Here is a 23,658-nt window from a genome sequence, read left to right as displayed (position 1 = left end):
AAGTCAGTTTCCACCTCACGTTCCCGCAGATTCAGTCTGATCCTTGGCCACATATTTCACAGATGAGGCTTGTAGGCAGCAGAACCAACGAGGCTGACAGGATTGCTCCATTAGCCATACTAATGGCTTACAAAGGCACTGGTGGGAAACATGGGATAGTCCTTGGTATGGCTTGGATTATAACAAATATTAAACATCTAGTATACTGGTATTCATTTCTATTTTCTTCAGTCTTGGAAGTGTTGGGGAAAGATCTGATCTGTATTTGAATAGAACTGCTTCTATTTAATTCAGGCTCTCTCTACAGTCATGCTCTTTCACAAAGAAAACACTCAGAAAGGTCCCTTTTCAAAGCTGCTTCATAAACAGATCATAACAAAATCATTTAACTTATTAAAAAACAACAACATAATTTTCTACAATAGTCAGCACTCTTCAAAGACCTATCTTATCTATTGGATCCCTTCTCCATTGCATACAATCTAAATGTGGGGGCTAATAAAAATCCACCTCTTTTACTGAATTCCCTGCCCATAAACTCCCTTTCTTGCTAACAGCTCCTTGTTTCTCTTCTACAGAGTATCCTCTCAGAGCAGGTTCATTTGTTTGCCATTCTCTCTCTAGGCAGTTTATTGTCTGATGCTACAGGACTGTCAACATGCTATTTTTCTCCAACTTGGAACTCTTAGAGATTCAAAGCCTGGTTGAAATCATCCTCCTTCTTAAAGCCCAGATTAACCTGGAAAGTGGAAAAAGACTAAGAAGTATATTAAATATGGAGTACAGGGGACAGCCAGGTAGAGATTATCTTAACATTATCATGTTTTCATTGGTGAGTCAGGAAGTATTACATGCGTATGCTTTCACTTACATTTTTGTTAAAAATAATTGTTCCTGATTATATGTCCAATGAATATGTTGTGAAAATTAACAACAAAGGCAAAAAAATTTCCACAATTCCATCACCCTGAGTTATGCTCTCTTCTTCCCTCTTCCTTTTACTTGTAATTACCCATATGCTGCTGAACCTCTGTTTGTAAATCTTTGTACATAATGGGCTGGAGCTATTTTGGTCAAGGAAAGTGCCCAGAAAAGTTTAAGTAGACAAATTGATGTAAGTTAAGCCTGGTCAGTGCCGATTTCCATGCCTTCTCTTTGCAACCTCACCCTGACTTGATTACCCTTTGAAGTCCTCAATTTATAGCATGGTTCATAATCATTTCCCCCCTCCTTGCTTCTGAACACACAAAAGAAACATTATTTGAAGACAATATTTCTTAGAGGATGAGCAGAAGAATCAACTTACATCCAATGAGCTTCGTCTCACTCAAAGTCCATCATCATCTCGGGTCTTAAATGCACCAATGAAGTTCATAATACAAGAAGGGTTGTGTAGATGGGATTTACTCACTCACTGCTATTGAGTCAATACTGACCCCGATCGACCCTATAGACAGGATAAAACTGCCCCTTTATGGTTCCGAGACTGTAACTGTTTATGGGAATACAAAACCCCATCTCCTGAGGAGCTGCTAGTGATTTTGAACTGCTGACCTTGTGGATTCCAGCCCAACATGTAACCACTATACCACTAGAGCTCCGCTAGATAGGAGTGGTAATCAAAATGTACTATACATATACTATACATGTACTACACATATACATAGTACTTTAGTTCCTAGGATAGATTAATTTTATTCTCTAACTTGGGTAATTGACTCAAGGCTGAAGTTTTGTAATCCTGGCATGTTGGATAAAGTAGTACAATGAAAAGCATTGAGTTATTCAATTCCTGCTGTGGACCAGATCCATTTGGAGGGATCTGAGGTAGCACAGTAAGTAAAATGCAACAAGTTCTACCTGCATCTAAATTCTGTTATGTAACAGTTAACCAACTAGATTGAATTATTTTAATGTTGATTTTTTTGTTTTTACAGTTCGAAAAGAAATGATTTTATAGCCTACGAGTCACATATACACTGCCTGCTCAATTCCAGTTCTGGGGTCTTATGATACTTTCTCATCCCAACCTGCCAAATCCCTGGCCTCTTAGGCTTCCCTTCACCCATCATCTCTTGGCCCATCTCTCTCCCATCTGTCCCTTATTCCCAGCTACACTGGAGTATCAATAGTTACACATGGATGCCACCACCATGTGGTGACAGCTTTGCTCCACTGATCATCTGACAGGACCAAAAGAGCAGCCGCTGAAGATGATTTCTGCTCCCAATGCAGGAAATACCCTTCAGCTCTATACAGTGCTCAATTTTCCTAGGTTCTAAATTGACACTCAAGGAGCTCCCATGACCCAGTGGTTAAATGTTCTATAGCTGGCAAACCCAGTGGTTTGAAGCTATTAGAAGCTCCATAGGTAAAAGCTGTAGCCATCTTTCCCCATAAATATCACAGCCTTGCAGACCCTAAGGGGAAGCTCTCCTATAACTTATAAGGTCTTCCCGAGTCACAATCAATTGAATGGTAATTTAGTTTTCAGTGACACACAAGAGAGGACAGGGGTTGGCACAGTGGCTGCCACAATGGACTCAAAGACAAGAGTTATTGTGAGGACAGCGCAGGACAGGGCAGTCTTGCATTCTGCTGTATGTAGGACCCCTACGAGTTGGAACCGGCTTGACAGCACCTAAAAGAACACCACACACGAGACGCAAAGGAAAGGCAAGCAATGTGAAAAATCAGTCTGTGGGGTCAGGAACAGCTTCCACGTAGATGAATATATGTATTTATGAAATGTTAGCTGATCTCATTTTCCTTTAAGTTTTTTCATTTTAGTTTATTGCTGTAATTAGAGTTTGGGGGGCTTACACCAAAGACACAGCAATTCTCCAGCATTTCTATTTATCTCTAAAATGCACCAGCTTGTACCACCTGGCATTTCATTTTTCACATCTTTGTTGATTCTCTCATCACAATTTCTCTAGCCTAAAAACAACAGCAAGACAAAAAATTCCCCATCTATTCCAATGTAGTACTTGGTTTCCCATAATTCTTAAAGATAGATACATAGTATCCCCAAAGGTTTGAAAAATAAAGAGCAACAGTTACAAACAAGAAGGAAAGATATTTCGTACCAACCCTTCCCACACCCCCACCCCCACACGGACCCATGGTCACGTGCTTTCCCTTTAATGTAGCTATTCTCTACAAAGGATGAGCTACCGATCAAGGAAGGCTGAGGATGAAAGTTATAGCTTTCTGTGAACACTCAATCTGCTTTTAGCTCCTCAAAGAGTTTAAATACACACAGGGGACCGCTTTCATTTATTTCCTTATATCACACGACTTGTCCAATAATGTGGGAGCATGAAGGAAAGTGGTTACTTTAGACGGATTCTTCAGTGATCCCGGAGTGCTGAATGTAGTAGTAGATGTTCCCTAGGCTAAGCGGACTTGGGAAGCTCTGGGTGAAATAAATGAAAAGTGTGTTTTACTACAGGACACCTCAGGGCCTTTAATATGCTAACATGTAATATGAGTGTCCTGGAAGGGACTCTTGAGCACAACACTCCCAAATGCACTGGACCGTTGTCGTGCTTATTTGAAGAGTAATTCTGAGACACTCTCACCAGCCTATAGCATTCTCATTCTGTAGATAAGCGGACAGACTAAACTCACACTAGCTGACGGTCCCAAGTTATCCCACAGCATTGCGTTCACAAGTTTGTTTGTTTGTTTTTAATGTCTTTCCCACAGTCCAATCTAATACAAGGCGCCCAATGATTTGGGGATTCTAATTGTTTCGTTCGCTGTCTTGTCAGAGCATATTTAGCCCAAAGTTTGCTCATCTCTGTCACCACTCATAAAAAAGTCGACCCAAATGAACCATAACGCAACAAAAGAAAAGAAAAACAACCCCCAATCAGCACATGGGCCAAGGACGTGAATAGACTTGTCACCAAACAGCCTTTTCAAATGGCCAACAAACGTATAAGTATTTCCATCATGATTAGCCATTCAATTAACAAATCTCACTGCCATCGAATTTGTTCGAACTCAGAGTAACCCTATTGCACACAATAAAGCTTCCCTTTGGGCTTTTCAAGACTTAGGGGATCTGACAGCCTCGTTTTCCTCCTGCAGCACTGCTGGTGGGTACAAGCTGTTTCTCTCATGGTTAGCAGTGCAGTCTGTAGCCCACCAGACCGCCAGGACTCCATATGCCATTAGCAAATAAAAACTAGAGAGACTACCTCACCTCCATGAGCACTGCAGAGAGGTGTGGGGAGGGGCAGGGGTTGTGAAAGTTGTGGAGGAATTAGAATCTCATTGCTGAGGGTGTGTGTGTGTGTGTGTGTTAAATGGTACAGTATCTGTAGAAATCAATGGGCTAGCTCTTCAAAAACTTAAAAATCAAATTGTCATATGACCTGGCAATCCAAATCCTAGGTGTAAACCCAGAAGCATTGAAAGCAGAAAAACAATCAGAAATCTGTATGCAAATATTCATTGTAGCACTTTTCATAACAGCCCAAATATAGTAACAATCAAAATCTCTATCAACAGGGAGATGAAGAACAATATATAGAATATGCATACAATGAAATATTACTCAACCATAGGGAAAATGTCCTGATGTCTGCCAGAACATGGATGTCCCTTAAAAATAATATCCTGAGCAAAATGATCAAGTCTAAAAGGATATATACTTTACAATGTTGCTTATATGAAATAACCCAATGCATAGAAACCAAAGCAGACAATGAGCCGTTATCAGGGGTAGGAGGGAAGGAAAAGGGGGATTTGTGTAGGAAGCATCAAGTTTCTGCTACGTATGGTGAGATAATTTTGAAAAATGATAGTGGGTGATGGCTGTGCCACAAGACAACTGTAATCAATGTCAATGAAACCTCCCTGTAGAAATTGCTACACTGGTGAATACTTTATTGTATCTATTCTCATCACAATAAAAAAAATAAGATGGGGAATCAATCCAGTAGCTATCACAGTGAGATAAAATGGGCTGGAGTGGAGATTTAGGACGCATAGATTTAGGAGGTCCTTAAAGACATTTGAAATGTTATCCATTTATTCATTTCATTTTTTCAAGTGGAAATTCAGAAACACTTTAAAATTGTCCTTTCTTCTTCTGCCCCGGAGAAGTCAACGCAGTCAATGTGCCATTTTTCTGCATACAAAAAGGGGCCAGCACAGTAAGCCTAAGTGTATGTGTGAGGTAGTAAGCTAAAGCACATGTCTAAAATGCCGCGTTCTCCAAGTGATAAGAGGCAGCGGTGCTTCAGTGGGAGCCTCCTATGCTGCAGCCTCCGCTCCATTAATGAAGAGCTACATTACTATGATCAGAACGTTTATATGCAGTCAGAGCAGGGAGGGAGGGCTAGTGATATTCCACCAATGAAAACTCGATGGCAGAATGTATATAACATCATTCTAAAACCATATTGGTCAAACAATGATTGCATCTCTAATGTGTACCTAAAGGACCTTGGTGGCTTAGTGGCTATGAAATTGGCTGCGATTCTAAAGGTCAGCAGTTTGATACCACCAGCCTCTCCAGGGGGGGGAGAGAGGGCTTTTTACTCCCATAAAGAATTGGAGTCTCAGCAACTTACTCACAGGGGCTGTCCTAGAGAGTCACTTGGAGTTGGCATTGACTTGATGGCAGAGAAGCTTTTTGTTGGTTTGTTTGTGTAATGTGTACCCATTCTGAAGAGGGGTGACCCCCCAAAATTCTCTAATAATAGAACAATATCATTAATATCAATATCATTAATATCAGATTTTGTTGAAGATCATCCAATGATGGTTGTATTGATAGGAAGTTTCCAGAGATTCAGGCCTAGTTCAGAAGAAGATGTGGAGCAAGGAATATCATTGCTGATGTCATATGGATCTTGGATCAGAGCAGAGAATACCAGAAAGATGTTTACATGTGTTTTATCAACTATGGAAATGCACGGTATGGACAATAACAAAGAATTGTAGTTCCAGAACACTTCACTGTGCTCATGTCAAACATTTACATGGATCAATAGGCAACGGTGTGGACAGAACCAGGAAATACTGTATGGCTTCAAGTCAGGAAAGGTGTGTCTGAGAGCATCCTCTCACCACACTTACTCAATCTGTATGCTGAACAAGTCATCAGAGAATCTGGCTTACGGGGAAGAAAAGTGCATTAGAATTGGAAGAAGGCTTGCTGACAACCCAAGATATGCAGCGGACAACCTTGCTTGCTGAGTGAGAGGAAGGACTCGAAACACTTGCTGACGAAGATCAAGGGTTGTAGGCTTCCGTGTGGATTACGACTCAATGTAAAGAAGACCAACATCCTCACAGTTGGACCAATAGGAGCAATCATGATAAATGGAGAATGATGGACGTTGTCGAAGGTTTTGCCTTGCTTGGACCCACAAAAGTGCTCGTGGAGGTAGCGGTCAAGAGAACAAAGAGCGCATAGCGTTGGGTAAATCTGCTGCACATGACCGCTCTAGATGGTTGGAAACAGCAAAGTTATTTTGAGGATTCAGGGGTGCTAGACCCAATCGATTTTCAATTGTGTCATATGCATGTGGAAGTTGGGCATTGACGAAGGAACCCCGAAGAAGGACTGAAGTGTTGACACGTGGTGCTGATGAAGAATACCGACAACACAGTGGGCTGCTGAAAGGACGAACACATGTGTCATGGAAGAAGTGCTCCTTAGAAAGCAGGACGGCTGGACTTCCTTTCACACTGTTGGATCCGCTTTCAGGAAAGAGCGGCTCCTGGACACGGACGTTATGCTCGGTAGAGGGGCAGCAAGCAAAGAGGAAGAGTCTCAACAAGAGGGACTGACAGAGGGGCTGCAGCCAGGGGCTTAAACACGGGAACATCTTGGAGGCTGGCACGGGGCTGTGTGGTGCTTCGCTCTGTTGTGTCTGGGTCAGCTATGGGTCAGATGACCTCTAGCAACAACCTGATAGCTTGAATGGCTTCTCTTTAGTGGCGCAAGTGATGTTAACTGAGATGAATGATTTTCCAGGTCTCATACAGCCCGAAGGCTGGGCATTCCCTAGCCTTGCCTTACTGTCTAATCCCAACAGAATCCAGGATGAGAAGGAATGGGCAGCTTTTCCGTCCCTTGTGCATGGGCTGCCATTCATCGGGGGGAGGGGGGGGGCTCCGCAGCAGCAAGTGGCCACGGAAACAAATGGCTTCCTGAACGGAAACGCAGAATGAGCAGTGGAACCAGCTATATCACTCCATACAACCATCGTTACTATGGAAATAACCCCCTGACATTGATGCCTTTGCTCTTTGGTTGTTGTTGTTGTTGGTGGTGGTGGTGGTGTTAGGTGCACGTGCGTGCATTCCGACCCAGTGTGCGCCTGTGCAGAAGAGAAAGCAACCCTGTCCAGTGCAGGGGCATCTGCGCCATTTGCTCTTACATTCAGAAGAAAAATGGGAATGATCTCCTCTAAACCAGTGATCCCAGAAACCTACAAATACTTGTGCATTATACCTAAACCAATGCCCCCAATGTGTCCTGGAAAACTTCCCATCTTAAGGACAACAACAACAACAGAAGAAAAAAAAAAACCTAAGCCCCCAAGCACCCAGAGGTTCCAATGAAACCATTCCGTGAATTAGGATAAATCACGGTTCCAGGGGTCAGACAGAAGAGCTAAGTTTTTTGTTGTTTTTTTTTCCAGAAAAAGGGTATACAGATTGTAGCTGGGTTGTAACTGAAATAGGGCTTTCCATGCCAATGCTAAATTAAGTCAGGGAGGAAATGATTTCACTTTTTCATCATGTGCTCTTCTGCTGCATGCTTCTGTTTTTTTCTTAAAAAGGAGGCCTCTTTCCTTTAATGACCCACTAGCTTAAAAATTCTATGGCATTGGGGAATTCAGGATAAAAAGACAAGCTCCTAAACTGGGTTGTTTTTCTGTACGCTAATGAAGTTCATAATTTAATTGGAGGAATTATTAGATACATTCTCTCCTTATAATGGTGCAAACCTCAGAGGAGAAGGAGCTGCGTATGCATATGTTCTCTTTATAGCTCACCAAATCCTCGAGGATTTGGAAAAATATGCTCCAAGCCAGAATGGCACTCAGTTGTCCATTTAATGCGGTGCATACCATAAATCTTTATTCTGAGTGTTTTCACTGGGAGGAAGCTTTGTGTTGCCTCCCTTTTTAATCGCAGTTACTAAGCGTTTCATTTTACTAGCCAATTTACTGGGCATTATTCTCCAAGTCAATGAAAGGAAAATTAAAATGTAAAAAAATTAGATGTTAGAAAGGCTACATATGTACTTAGCTTCTATAATAAGACCGAGGGAGTGGACTCATCTACAGAAAGTTATAAGGTGTTCTGTGAGAGAGAAAGCACATTTAAGTTTCTGTAGTTCCAGAAAGGAGCATGAGGACAGATAAGGTGAAAAGCTAAAAGAAAAAGAAGCTTTTTCTAAATGTAAAGGGGAGTTTTCGTAAGATTCACAAGGTTGGCAGCCAATTCCCAAGATTGTCCCGAGTGCTTGCAACTTGTTTTAGAGTTTGCTAATCCCCGTGGACTGAAATCAATTGTAGATCGGTTTAAGGTTTTAGGAAATGTATGTGAAAACCTTAACATTTTTAAGGAGAAAAAAATTTGTAGAGAAAAAAGTCTATTCAAGTAATTATTCATTAATTCACCATTATTTGATTTCAGACACACATCACTTAGATATAAAACAATATGTTAAAGTTGTCTGTCATAACCACATTTTAAAATTGATAAGAAATTAGGTAAAAAGTAGACTCAGAGCTCAGATGAATGCATCTCTTCCAAGAGCAATCTCGTACAATAAAATATCAGTCAAAAGTTAAGGAAACGAATATTCCAGAACATTCTGAAGAGGGCAGAGCCTCAAGACTTATCAGTCCATTGTTGCTCTTTAAATAGAGCTCCATTACAAAATCCCCAGGTTCTTTATGTGTGATGCTTCTTCTGAGGATTTTAGAGTAACTCAACTCAACTCACCTCCATTAAGCTGATTCCCACTCTTAGTGAGTCAGGACAGGACAGAATTGCCCTTGTAGGTCGCCGAGACCATAATTCTCTAGAGCAGTGGAAAGTTGCTCTCTCTTCCTCCAGGAAGTGGGTGGTGGACTTTCAGGCTAGCAGCTGACAGTGTAACCCTGCTAGGGGTCCTGCTCCTTCGCGCTTTCAGCTCACTCCCTGGAGGACCCTGTTCAAGGCTACTGCACGAAGTGCCCTGAGGGAAGTGAGCACAGTTCTCCTGGGACACACATGGGTCATCATAAATTGGCCTCAGTTTGATGACAACTGGTTGTATGTGGACTTACTTCAGATCGGTGAGCATGAGGACTCACATGAGGTTTGTCGTTAGCAATCAGCTTTTGTCGCCTTAATAAAAGATGAAGGCTAAGAAAAGCTTATGAACTTTCTGTGGTGCTGTTTCATGCCCTGTAAAACGGAGCGCAATGATAGAGGCCGCAGGAATCTGTTGTGAGGATGAAAAGTGATCTGGTACTTGAGAAGAATCTTGCAAATGGAGGGCCAGTCAAATGGAAACGATGGTTGTTTACATTTTAATGGACTATTACAATAATTCTAACTCTTTCCTCTAATTTCCTATTTTTCAGAGTATTCTTTAATTTTCTTCATTGCTATTTCTTAAAGAACAATATATATTTATAATTTTTATTTTTTTTACATTTTATTAGGGGCTCATACAAGTCTTATCACAATCCATACATATACATACATCAATTGTATAAAGCACATCCGTACATTCTTTGCCCTAATCATTTTCAAAGCATTTGCTCTCCACTTAAACCCTTTGCATCAGGTCCTCTTTTTTCTCCTCCCTCCCCACTACCCCCTCCCTCATGAGCCCTTGATAATTTATAGATTGTTATTTTGTCATATCTTGCCCTATCCGGAGTCTCCCTCCCCCACCCCCTTCTCTGCCGTCCATCTCCTAGGGAGGAGGGCACATGTGAATCCTTGTCATCAGTTCCCCCTTTCCAACCCACTCACCCTCTACTCTCCCAGTATCGCCCCTCACACCCCTGGTCCTGAAGGTATCATCCACCCTGGATTCCCTGTGCCTCCAGCTCACATATGCACCAGTGTACAACCTCTGCCCTATCCAGTCTGGCAAGGTAGAATTTGGATCATGGTAGTTGGGGGGAGGAAGCATCCAGGATCTGGGGGAAAGCTGTGTTCTTCATCGGTACTACATTGCACCCTGACTGAGCCATCTCCTCTCCTAAACTCCTCTGTGGGGGAATCTCCAGTGGCCGACAAATGGGCTTTGGGTCTCCACTCTGCACTTCCCCCTTCATTCACTATGGTATATGTGTGTGTGTGTGTGTATATATATATATATATTGCATGATGCCTTATACCTGGTCCCTTTTGCACCTCATGATCGCACAGGCTGGTGTGCTTCTTCCATGTGGACTTTGTTGCTTCTGAGCTAGATGGCCACTTAAGAACAATATTTTGCAGAGTTTTGTCAACATGATTTATAATTACCAGAAAATAAGCCAGGAGACCCTAAGGCATCCTTGTCCCTCATATCAAAGATGTCAGCCACCACTACATGTGAAAACTACCACATTCCTCTTTTAGCTTAAACCTCTTCCTGGGGGAGCGAGCAGCCCAGTGTTTTCAAACCAGTAACTAGAATCTCTACTTAGATTCTCAATTCTGAAAATGGCCCCACAGAAATAACGACCGATTCACTATTTATCTAAAACCTTGCTTCAATTATCTTAGTTTATAACTCACTGTCCACTCAGAAGAACATTTTTCCTTCATTTTCTCTCAAATAGGATTGGTCATCATATCCTCATGATGTTATAAGCAAATCCCCAACCCTTGTGTGATAATGGATATTATTGAATGGAGGCAGTTTTTCTAGGCTTTCCAATTGAAACTCAGGGATGGATTTATAGCTGCTTCGAGATTATGGAATGTTACAGCTTTCAGTCCACATTTTTGTTAAACACCATCACAGTAGATTAGCTTTTAATACTGTTGACCTGCTATGACTTAGATTGCTTCTGTTCTGTAATTAATTGCTATATGAAAACCTATATAAGTTTAATTTTCCTGTGATGGGGAACACAGCAGATAGATTTCGAGATCTTTCAATGCCTGTTAGAGATGCCGAAGGTTCATAGGAAGAAGAGGGAGGAGAAATTCCCTCTAGTCGTAACTAAAAAGGTTATTTTTTAAGAATAAACTATCTTCCTAGAGTACTTATTTTCTCCAACACAAAAGTACCTTTTCTCAACCAAATATCACATTTCATGTAAAGTTTTACAAGCCTGCCCACATTAATTTAGTAGATCTCAGCTATCTGGCAACAAACACATTCACAAGTTCAAAGTACTTAATCTACATTGTCATAGGGTTTGTTGTTGTTTATCTGTCATTGCCTCAACTGTACATCACTTCCTTGAGATAAGAGAATGTGGCCAGTGGATCTGCTTATATCCACTGTCTAACCAAGGATCAGAATTATAGCAGAAGAGAAGTATATGTTGGTGACAGTAAGAAGAAATGTATTTTTTAATGCTTTTATGGAAGGCTGGTACAACTCTTATCACAATCCATGCATACACCCACTGTGTCAAGTGCATTTGTTGCCATCTTCATTCTCAAAACATTTGCTTTCTACTTAAGCCCTTTCTATCAGCTCTTCATTTTGGCCCCTCCCTCTCCCCTGCCCTCTTCCTCATGCATCCTTCATAATTTATAAATTATTAATATTTGCCATATCTTACACTGTCCAATGTATCCCTTCACCCACTTTTCTGTTGTCCACCCCCCATGGAAGAGGTTATATGTAGATCCTTGTAATCAGTTCCCTCTTTCTATCCCACATTCCCTCCACCCTCTAGTATTGCCTGAAGGGATCATCCATCCTGGATTCCCTGTGTTTCCAGTTCCTATCTGTACCAGTGTACATCCTCTGGTCTAGCCAGATTTATAAGGTAGAATTGGGATCATGATAATGGGGGGGGAGGAAGCAGTTAGGAACTAGAAGATAGTTGTATGTTTCATCGTTGCTACACTGCTCCCTGACTGGCTCGTCTCCTCCCCTTCTGTAAGGGGATGTTCAGTTGCCTACAGATGGATCTTGGGTCTCAACCTGCACTCCCCCTAATTCACAATGATATGATATTTTTGTTCTTTGATGCCTGATGCCTGATCCCTTCAACACCTCATGGTCACACAGGCTGTTGTGCTTCTTCCATGTGGGCTTTGTTGCTTCTGAGCTAGATGGCTGCTTGTTTACCTTCAAGCCTTTAAGACCCCAGGCACTTTATCTTTTGATAGCTTGGCATCAGCTTTCTTGACCACTTTTGCTTATGCACACATTTGTCTTCAGCGAGGAATGTATTTTAAAGGCAAAATCTTTTAAGTAATAATAAAGTCTAACCTCAATAATTAGGACTATTGGGAAAGGTCGGGAAAATGTCAGGCTCCAGGCTTTTAAATGCACCTTGAAGGACACCTCTCGTTTGAAATATGAAGTGTAAGTTATTTTAAAAAAATATTCAAATTGTGGCTAGCAAGGATTTAGAGAACTTGCAGAATGACTAAAAGTTTCAATTTCATTGTGAGCTGAGAGGAGATATTCAGAAGCCCTGTGAAGTGACCTTGATTAAAATGGGATTGTTGTTGTTACCAGTTAAGTTAAAGGAGATCAGACGAAAATGAGGTGAGAAACCAAGGAACACCAAGAAATATTTTTAGCTAACTGAAATCTAGGAAGGATCTTTTCTGGAGGATCTGGTCGTAGAGTGAACTACATGAGAGCATAGCTCTTGTGACACCACCAATTTGAACCTCCATAATTGTTAGGAAAAAAAATATGTCACTTTGTGGGGTTTTATTATGACAACTTTGGTAACTAACTACTCAACAACAACACTCAATAAATAAAACAATTCGCCAGACCATTACTTTAGCACATCAGTTGCTGTGCTTGACCTCATTTTTGCAATCTCTATGTTAATCCATCTACCTGAGGATCTTCTTTTTTGATGACCCCTATTTTACCGGGCATGACGTCATCCTCTGGAGATGACATGCCCAAAGTACTTAGAATGGAATCCCACCATCCACCCAGCTAAAGATGCTTCTGGATATACTTTCACTAAGTCAGATGTGTTTGTTCTTCTGGGAGTTTCTGATACATTTAAGATTTTCCTCCAAAACCACAATTCAAATGTATCAGCTCTTCTCTGGTCTTCATTATTCAAGGTACAGAGCTTGCATGAATATGAGGCAATTGAAAGTGCCAAGGCTTGGGTCAAGTTCACCTTAGTCCTCAAAGTGGCACTTTTTATTTTTAACTTCTTCCCCTAAAAATATATTTTTTAAAGTGATAAAATATTGCAGCTTCCAGTATGGATTATAACTCAAGGTCAAGAAGACTAAAATCATCACCATTGGACCAATAGGTAACATCACGGCAAATGGAGAAAAGGTTGAAGTTGTTAAAGTTTTGGTCCCTATCGTATCCACAAACAATGCTCAGGGAAGCAGCAGTCGAGAGATCAAATGACACATTGCATAAGGTAAGTCTGCTTCACATGAACTCTTTAGAGTTTTAAGAGCACGGATGGTATTTGAGATGTGCATCTGACCCAAGCCATGGTATTTTCAATCCCCTCAAATGCATATGAACGTCAGGCATTTGATAAGGAAGAGTGCAGAAGAGTAGATGGATTCAAATTGTGGTTCTGGAGAAAAACACTTAAGTGCTATGGACAAACGGATCTTTGTTGGAAAAAGGAAGGCCAGAGTGCTCCTGAGTGGCAAAGATGACAAGATTTCAATTTACATATTTTGGCTATATTGTCAGGAGATACCATTTCCTGGAGAAGGACAGCGTGCTTGGTAAAGCGGACAGGGCAGTGACAAAGAGGAAGGCCCTCGACGAGATGGGATCGACACAGGGCCTACAACAATGGGCTCAGGTTTGGGACCAATGCGAGGATGCCACAGGCCAAGCAGAGGTCCATTCTGTTCTGCTATGGGTCACTATGGACTGGAACTGACTTGGTAGCACCTAACAACAACAACGGCAACACGTCAGCAAATGAAGACCTTGGAAGCCGCCCAGGCCACTAAGGTCAACTGCTTTAAGGAAGCCGCTCTTCGGGCACTATATCTCACAAATTTCTGTCGCCACTCACAGTGTTTACATTTGCCAGAAGTAGATAGTTTCTTCTTCCTGACCTTAGTCTGGAAACTCCACTGAAATCTTACCATAACAAAGTGACTGCTTCTTTCTGAAATACTGGTGTCATCGCTTCTAGTTTCAGAGCAGCGCATTAAAACGTCGCAATATGATAAACTGGCAGGTGGGTTATCTTGCTCCAATTACAGCAAAGACCAAGCAGTGGTCATTAAACAGTGATGGTTCACAGATGTTATGTTTGCTTCCCCTGAGGGTTGAAGTGTAGGGGTGCTTCTCGCTCCGGACACTCAGTAGAGAGGCTCCTACAGCCGGGCTCTCTGGCTCCCCTCCTGGAGGAAAACAGGGAAGTCTTAGGAGGCAGAGTGAATTCTGTAGAGAGTAACTGAGAGCTAACTACCTGTAAAGTGCTCAGGCAGGCACCGAGAGACAATGCTGATAATGTCATTTATAAATACTGGGCAAAAGCAAGTGATGGAGTTGTGGGTTGAAGTTTCCTATTGAAATGTTCTTACAGTGTTGCCCTCAAATGCTTGTTGATAAAAAAAAAATCTCCCATCTTTCTGAAAACATCATGGTGACACACTGCGATAGTATATCTTATAATTAAATGAGTATATAACCAAACGTTCGTTTGCCTTTCAGATCTAATAATCAATACAACAAGTCACATTACTTCCTTGAAACAACTCACCTAAAATAAACAATAAATAATGTTATATTCAGTTGAATCAAGATGACTGTGATGTCCAGCTTCTAACTGACTCTGATTATGGAGATGGCGAAGGAAACGAAATGTCAACTTCAATTATGTAACTATGGAAACCTGTCTTGACATTATTTATATGTGGCAGCTTTTGAGTTCTATCCACTATCTGTATAAAAAGATGTCTTAGGACAAACATATTCTCTTCACTTGTCCTCTCACCCCTCAACTGGATAATTTTTATTTATGCATTAGGCGACCTTTTGGGCCATTAGAACCATCTTGCTTTAGCAGTTAATTAACATAAGTACCATAATTTAATAGACTTAATACTACTTGATGCCCTTTAATGTACCTTCCATTAGTGATATTATTGTAGTATTACCCTGTAAATTAAAATGAGATCAAGACTAAGAGAGCCACTCTTTAATTAAGGCACTGGCACTCTGCTCTCGTCCATTATTCACGAGAGAAAATCACCCTGATTTACTGAAGCAGGACATCCATAAGTCAGAATTAGTTCTTGAAGATTATTAGGTTTATTCAACAATGTAAGTACTAGGGAGTTGCTGAGATTGCCAACAGTCAGGTTCCCCCTTCTCAGTCATTACGATAATAAATACATAATAAGAGGAAGTAAGTGGAAGCAATAAGTGCCTAGCAAAAGAGGACCCGCATTTTTACGATAAGATTACGGTTTCTGTCATCAGGAAAATGCACATCACATGCATCACATGTCCAAACGAATGTAATCACATTCTGACAAATGTAAAAAGATTATTATGGCACACGATTCTAACTAGCATCAAACATAAGGTGTGGACAAACATGCACATAAAACCAATGTGCTAGAATTCACAGTCAGTGAATTTAAGTAAAGATTCACCCATGATTTATGCTTCATATATGAATGCTTCAAGGAAAAATATCCTACATCCTTTGTGCCATTACTTTATGGAGGTTTATATCCCATCTCCATTCATCTTCTCATAATAGCTCACCCAATTCCCAGAGGGTGACGGGGCAGGCGGGATGACAAGAAAAACATCATTATCATCAGATGGAGCCACGTGAAGGCATGTGGAAAGGTTGTGATCATTTCCCAAAAGGAATATGGAGGGAGGTGTGTCTGGAAGTAAACACCACAGTTAGATTGTGGAAAGCTTGAACTTATGACATTGCTGAAGTGAAATATTTGGAACTTTCCCCAAAGACCATACATTATTTTCTATATAAAAACAAGCACAAAAACATAAGCTGTTATTTTTACTGACATTATCAATGGTTAAATGATTACCACTCTGCTGAAAGGCCCTGGAACCAGGCAGCAGGTCAACATTTCCCTTTGGTGGCTCCATCATGAGCAGACACTCCTTACATCACTTAAAAGCCAGAGACACGCCTGAGCCATCGGGCTTGCTCCTTTAGTCCCTCCCCTCTCACTAAAAATACCCAGGCCATCTGGAGCCTGGTGTAGTACATGCCAGCATCAGTTTTGCCCTGAGGAATCCGGACAGGCTTTGGAGGTGACGGAGCGGGACCTTATGGAAAGGGATCACCTCTATTGGACCTTTCTCCTTTGCCCTGCTGTTTTTTCAACAGCTTGCAGCTAACAGTTGAATAAGAAAAGACAGCGAAGGTGGGTCAGGCAAGGGAGGGGGACTCCTTCAAATCCCTCAGAGTCACTGGCATGTGATTGGAAGACAGGACCAGGACGCAGGCAAAAGAAAAGTGGCCGGGATGGTGGGAGTCTACATTTCCAAGATCCCTCCTTTAGGAGACGGCCGGCCACACCCCACTGAGAATGATAGCATCACCTTTTCCCTTTTGCACACGTTTACACTTTCCTTTCTTCAGAGGGGGCAGAAATAAACATTCCATAAGAAAAATAATTCCACCCCCCATACCAAACAAACATCCACTTACAGAAATGCCCTTTGCCATCAAGTTGATTGCAACTCATGATGACATTCAAGAACACCATAGAAGTGTTCAGGAAGATCCCAGAGGGAGTGACTCTGTGAGTAGGGTGTGTGACTGACACAGATAAGCCAAAGAGCTCCAAAAGACCGCCTTCTGAACCAGTGCCAATGCACGTGGCTGGGGCAGCCATGTAACAGCAATGCTGGTTCAGATTAAAGAGGTCTTAGACCACAAAGCAAAGGAAATGAAATAACCCTGCCTAATAATGTAGACCGCCCTAAGACTGCAGTTTCAGATCTAGCTGGCTATTGTGATCATGATCCTTTTAGATGAGCCAGATATTAACCACCTCCCTGTGCTATGCTATTGCTAATAAGATCAACCTTAATGATTCTCACACTTGACATGAACTATCCCTCAAGAACAAGATACTGGGAAAGGAGAACTCCCTGCTAATACGACTGTAGGCTATTGTGAGGGCGCTTCAGGTCCACAGGGACCCTGTGAGACACAGAACTGCTCCATTGGGTGTTCCAGGATGCAGTCTTTTCAGAAGCTAATCACTGGTCCTTTCTCCTCAGAGAAGCTGGGTGAGTTCAAAGTGCCAACCTTTCCATTAGTAGCTGAGGGCTTAGCCGTCGGCCCCATTTTGTTCATGCCGCTAATCGCTGAGTTTTATTGTGAATGGAAAACTCCATTCATGGCAACACTTCTCTATCACCCTCCCTTTGTGTCACCTGGGACCCACGCACTCAGTATTGTCCCATGCACCCCGTCAGGGTACATCACGAAGCCCGCAGTTACATGCTTTATTTCAGAGCCACCAGAGCGGACTCTGCGTGACTCTGCCCATGGAAGACAAGGCTCAGAGGAGTTGGTCACCCATTCCCACCACTTTTTCACAATAACGATTTTGACCTTTAGAAGTGAGGATGGTGAAACTTCATCTCCCTTGGCCGTGGTATCACAGAGGGTGTAGTGCTTGGTAAGGGAGAGTGTAAGCAGAAAGGAGGAAGATCGCCAGGAGGTAGGTGACTCCGTGGCCTCACGGCGAGGTGCACGTGGCGCAGGCCCCGCCAGTGCTTTCCTCTCTTCCGCATGGGCACTGGCGTGGGAACTGACTCAGTGGAACCTAACCCAACCAGATTCTGAAACCTTTGTTACCGAACCGAGGTCATTCTCAATGCCGCATGCTGTGTGCCTCCCCTGAGCCCTACTCTCACATCAGAGACTCTGCTTTCTCCAGGAGAGCGGCACAGCGTCACTGCAGTAAGAGTGAGGTTGAGACAGTGTCTGAAAGGTCAGCGTGTTTCAACTCCTTTTCAGGGTATGAGGACAAGGCTTCTTCAAGGGAAACTAGAACCCTCTAAATGTGATGAACTTGGCCTCATGGGTTTAAATCTCATCTAACCTGCATGATTTAGGCGTCACTTATATTCTTCATATGTAATATATATCTATATCTATCTTCTTTGTACTGTGAATTGGGTGATGGAGTCAAAGCAAGTCCGTTTTCCACTTCACAGTACATGCACATGTTGTCTCGTCTCTCTGGCCACAATCCAACAAGGAAACATCTCTTACCCCGCTTTTCCCTGTGTCTTCTGTTTCCATTCCTCCTTCTAAACTAGGTCCTTGATTCAATGCTACCGGTCTTGGCATTTTTAAAAGATTGTTACTTTTCTTCCACACGTCACTGTACATTCTTACCTTTACTTTCCCTACTTATTATCTCAGGCTTTGATCCCCTTGTTTTATTACTTTGACAACATACTACATGTGAAAAACCTAGTGGAGACCTTTCTGTGAGCAGTCTTGGTTCTCGTTTTCAAGTTGTTCGTTAAACCGCTTCAAAGTTCTTGGAAGTTTAATCAACTGTGTCTTTGGTATATTATCAAACCCAAACACAACCTCGATTGTGACCATGAAGGAGTTATGACTTTAGTCTCTGGCCCATCTGCGTTTCAGCTACAGCAAAGAGGGGGCAAGATGAAGGCTCATGCTTTAAATGATAGTCTATTATGTTCAGATCCCATCAGAAACATAAAAGAAGCATCTGCTCTTCCCTAACACATGTGCTTGGTTCCCTAGATGCTTCGGGTTCTTCATTGATCAATTGGAGGAAATGCAGCTTTCATTTCCGGGATAGTTTTGTGTGATTTTAAGGGGGCACAAGATGGAGAGTGCACCACACGGGAGCCCTCTCATTGGGGTACAGTCGAGTCTTGAGTGAGGAAGAGGAGGAAGCAAAGGCACAGGTTTCCAAGAATCTCCAAATCTACATTTGAACACAAATGACCTGGTACATTTCTTATTTTCCACTCCCTTACGGAACAGCCTGCTCCATTCCCCTGCCCGGACTAGGTAGTTCCTTTACTTTACTTCCACGAAGATGCTTATTACTGCGCTTTTGTTTAAGACTGAGGCCTCTTGCCAGGTTTTATGGCAGTAAGTGTGAGATTACAAATTACTGAATTACTGCATAATAAGGAGGGTCTCAAATGCCTTCCGCATTCCTCTGGGCTGGAGTTTTTGAGAATATATTTCGGTAGAAAATGACATGTCAAAATGACACATCACGTGACAGCCAACACACCCAAACCCCGATGCTTTTTTGGACACATTCTTTTTTTTTTTTTCCCAGCCGGAGATCTCTTACCTTCCTTGTACCTTTACATCTGAGATGGCGTAAAAGTAGCGTGCCAAGTGCTGTTCATCTACAAATAATTCCCCGATGGCTGGTCTCAAAAGCCTGATCCTCAGGTCAGTGACTGTGAAGAAGTCCCTGAGCTTCTTGGTTGTATCCAGCTGTCCATAAAGGGAAGCCATGTTGCGCAGCCGGGGCCCAGCAAAAAACGCGAACCTGTCTTTGATTTCGAAGTTGATTATTTTGCTGTTTGTCATGTACCCCGTCGAGTACTCTTCTGTGCAAATGATCTCGAGGACCGTGTGCTGTGATAAATCCTTCACGGACTTGGGATCCATGTGGAAGGCATCTAAGCAGTCCGTGGCGTAGTACTGATACGGCTGCCACGTTCGCCCGTAATCAAGAGATTTCTCCAGGATCATTTGGTCTGGGCGTCCAGATTCAAAGGTAATAACTATGTTGTCTGTGAGCTCAATGGTTTTGCTCCAAGAAAGAGTGATGTTAACCTGGAGAGGCTTGGGGTACTCCTTCCAAGTGGCAGACTGCCAAAAGGTGGAGGGGTGTCTTCCTTCGAAGTCAAACATCAGCTCAGGGGGATGAGCCAGCTCAGGGGTGCTTGCGTCGCATTCGTTATTGCACATGTACGGGTTGCCCTGTGGAAGAAGAACAGAAGAGAGGGCATCAAAGCACTGGTCTTGACTCACGTCTTGCCAGATTGCGCTGGCTGAGGCTACGAAGGAAGGAAAAACAATAGCAAACGCAGGAGCAAAAGCAAACCTGCGCGCAGTAGTCCTATCGGTTTCTTTATGCTAGCTGGGTTCTCTTCTTTCATCACTTAAAAATAAAAAGCAGTGCGGCAATTTTCTTGTTTTGCTCCCTTTCATAGACTCAAAGAGACGGAAACCATTTATTCATCCCATCTGCGCTAGCTAGACTCATAATGTGGTCACAGAAACACCGAGACACGGAGCAACAGGGTAACAGCTCAATCTCTCCGCTGCCTCTTAGAAAAACGCTCTCTCTGAAAAAGTCCAGGAAAGTCAGCTCTGCCTCAAGGACGCTCCTCAAGAGCACAGCTTTTTTTTTTTAAAGTTGTTTTTCAAGTAAAGCATTACAATTAGCAATGAACCATACAAACCCGTGTCCTGTTTAGTAAATAATACTCACATCCCACGCTCAGCTTCTTCTCACTTTGCCCCAAATCCATCACACTTAACTGGGTCCCTGCTTCATAAAGTTTGCTTTTAGAGCATGTAAGCTGCTCACCACAAATCACTGCAATGTGGTGCGCTACAGGCTCCGGGGCTTGGTCCAAACATCTGCCTGCCTGCTAGCTAGAGACACCGGGATTGTGAGGGTAACTTTGGCTCTGGAGTAGGGGTGGTTGTGCTCCGGGCTCCGTTAGAGGAAGACTCTCTAGGAGGACTTGCGTAGAGGAGGGATCCGCAAGGGGCCAGCGGCACACCTTATGGCTCTCTGTGCCTGGCCGCATCCCTATTATCAGTGCCTCTGACTAGGATGGCTTCCCGTGTCTTCCTTGCCAAGGGCAATCCGTTGTCCTTCTATGTCGCAAGCCGTGCCACATGCTTTGCAACGTGAGGCGAATGAGTGGTTCCCAGATTTTTACGTGTTTCGCTTGGGAGAAAACAGTTGGGGTCCGTTCTCCCCGTATTTCACTAGGTGATTTGGGACATGGAGGGCCGTGAGAATAGATCCTCTGGCCCTCTAGGCACTCTCTTGTCGCTATACTTAGATTTGTCTCTTGCTCAGGAGCCGAGGGTTTCCCTGACACCCACAGGATGGCTGGATGGTGTCTGGAGTAAAGAATGTACCTGGGACTCAGATGGCACTCGGCTCCCGCTGACTGCAGTGAAATGTAAGAGGAGTGTTGGGGGATGGCTCTGGCCTCCCTAGAGGCCACTCTCTCCTCCTTACTCAGCGAAAAGTCTCCCTCTTGCTCGCCTATTCATGGGCTGGCAACAAGTTTGGGGCACTCAAACACAATCGAGATGGCTTGAGAGAAAGGAGAGAAGGTACATCATCAGAGGAACAGACTTGTTTTTAAAAATATATTCAAGGTTTTGTTTCTGTACCTTTCTCTCGAATTTCAGTTCCGTGTTCTGTTTCACTATTTATAGTCTCCCCTCTGAAATAAGCCGAAGGGGTGGCGGGGGTGAGGGGAGGCAGTTTCTGTTCCAGGTGGAATAAATCGCCAAATTTGTTATTATTTAAACTCCTTTAAGCCTACCAGGAAGCCAAATGCCGAGTTCTTCAAACTGGCAAAGGCTTTTTATGGAGGGCTATAAATATTGTGGAATCTGTCAGGATTTATAAATTCTAAATATATGTAAATGCGCACTTCACTGGAAGGGGTCAGAGCTACACAAATCACACCTTCATTTGAAATTTACTGAAAGAAATATGGTCACTTCAAAATCTGTCAGCATGTAACCATCTGCATGATCATTAACTTGGAGGCTGCCACCTTCATCTGAGGTCAGGGGTTTGGGGGGGGAAGCCTGCGGAGCAGCTCTGGAGTGAGTTATCAGAGAGCTGTAGGCAAGAGCTACTGAAAGATACCATTTGCTCACCTTCCGCACAGGTGTGCAGAGCTGCTCAGAAGAGGACATGGAGCTACAAGGAGAGGACTAGGGATACCAGACTGATTCTGGAAATGGGTCTGTAATGGATGGAAATGTGTCCCTTGAATGTGTTTTGGAAACCTAATCTCTGTATCAGATGAAGATCAAGGATTGTGGCCTTCGGGATGGATTCCAACTCAATGTAAAGACGAGCCAAATCCTCACAGGCGGACCAACGGGTAACACCATGATATGTGAAGAGGAAGTTGAAGCTGTCAGGGATTTTGTCTTCCTTGGATCCACAATCAGTGCTCGTGGAAACAGCAGCCAAGAGGTCCAAAGATGAGTTGCATTCGCTAAAGCTGCTGCACAAGACCTCTTTAGAGTCTTGAAAATCCAGGCTGTTACTTTGAGGACTAAGGTGCTCCTGATCAAAGTCAAGGTGTGTCCCATTGCCTCATGTGCATGTGAACGTTGAACCTTGAATAAGAAAGACTGAAGAGGTATAAATGCCTTTGAAATGTGATGCTGGGAAATGATATTAAAAATTCTACGGACTGCTGAAAGGACACGCCAATCTGTGTTGGAAGAAGAAAGACCAGAGTGCTCCACGGAGGCAGGGATGGCGAGGCTCTGCCTCACATAGTCACCTTTGCGTTTTTCAAAAGAACATATTAGCAAGAAAAGTATGTACAAAAGGAGGAAGACAAACTCCACGGAAGGATCCTCTCCAAACCAAAGAACTCAGAGAACTGACAAACAAATATGGCTCAGAAGAAGTACAGCCAGGATGCTCCTTAGAGCAGCGGGTCTCAACCTGGAGGTCGAACGACCCTTTCATGGGGGTTGCCCGATTCATAAAAACAGTAGCAAAATGACAGTTATGAAGTAGAAGGAAAGTCATTTTATGGTTGGGGGGGTCACCACAACGTGAGGAACTGTATTAAGGGGCCAGTCTCAGGAAGTTTGAGAAGCATTGCCTTAGAGGCAAGGATGGCGACACTTCCTCTTACATACTTCAGACACGCTGCCTGGAGAGGTCAGTCACTGGAGCAGGGCAGCTTGCTCAGTACAGTGGAAGGGCATCAAAAGAGAGGAAGACCCTCCGGGGGAAGGACAGACACAGTGACTCAAGCACAGGGAGGATGGTTCCAAACCAGGCATTGATTTGCTCTGTTGTGCACAGGGTAGGGTCACTATGGGTCAGCACCAGCTCAGTGGCGCCCCGTGACAACCACAGCACAACAGATGCTCAAGGCCATGGACAGGAAGAAGTCAGCACTGCTGATACCTTGCTTTAGATGTTCAGCTTGAAAAACTGAGGAAATAAATTGCTGTTATTTCAAGGCAATTCTTTGTGGTATTTCTATTATATTAAAACTAGGAAGATAAGATAGGGCTGTTTGTGTGTTTAAAGTCATTTTATTGGGGGCTTGTACAACTCTTATCACAATCCATCCATTGTGTCAAGCACATTTGTACATTTGTTGCCACCATCGTTCTCAAAACATTTGCTTTCTACTGGAGCCCTCCCTCCCTGCCCCCCAAGGAACCCTTGATAATTTATAAATTACTCTTATTTTGTCGTGTCTTACACTGTCTGAGGTCT

General features: G+C 43.0%; 1 protein-coding gene across 1 annotated transcript in view; it reads right to left on the bottom strand.

The window, feature by feature from the left end:
- The window catches only part of NTNG1 (netrin G1), a 407,388-nt gene that overhangs the window by 176,121 nt on the left and 207,609 nt on the right, over window positions 1-23,658 (bottom strand). Inside the window, exon 2 of the mRNA XM_075540266.1 lies at window positions 19,480-20,120. Coding sequence (XP_075396381.1) covers window positions 19,480-20,120 — 641 coding nt within the window. The remainder of the gene's footprint in view (window positions 1-19,479; window positions 20,121-23,658) is intronic.

This window comes from Tenrec ecaudatus, chromosome 1 (assembly GCF_050624435.1).
Source record: "Tenrec ecaudatus isolate mTenEca1 chromosome 1, mTenEca1.hap1, whole genome shotgun sequence".
NCBI lineage: Eukaryota > Metazoa > Chordata > Mammalia > Afrosoricida > Tenrecidae > Tenrec > Tenrec ecaudatus.
This window is presented reverse-complemented; position numbering and strand designations above follow the sequence as displayed.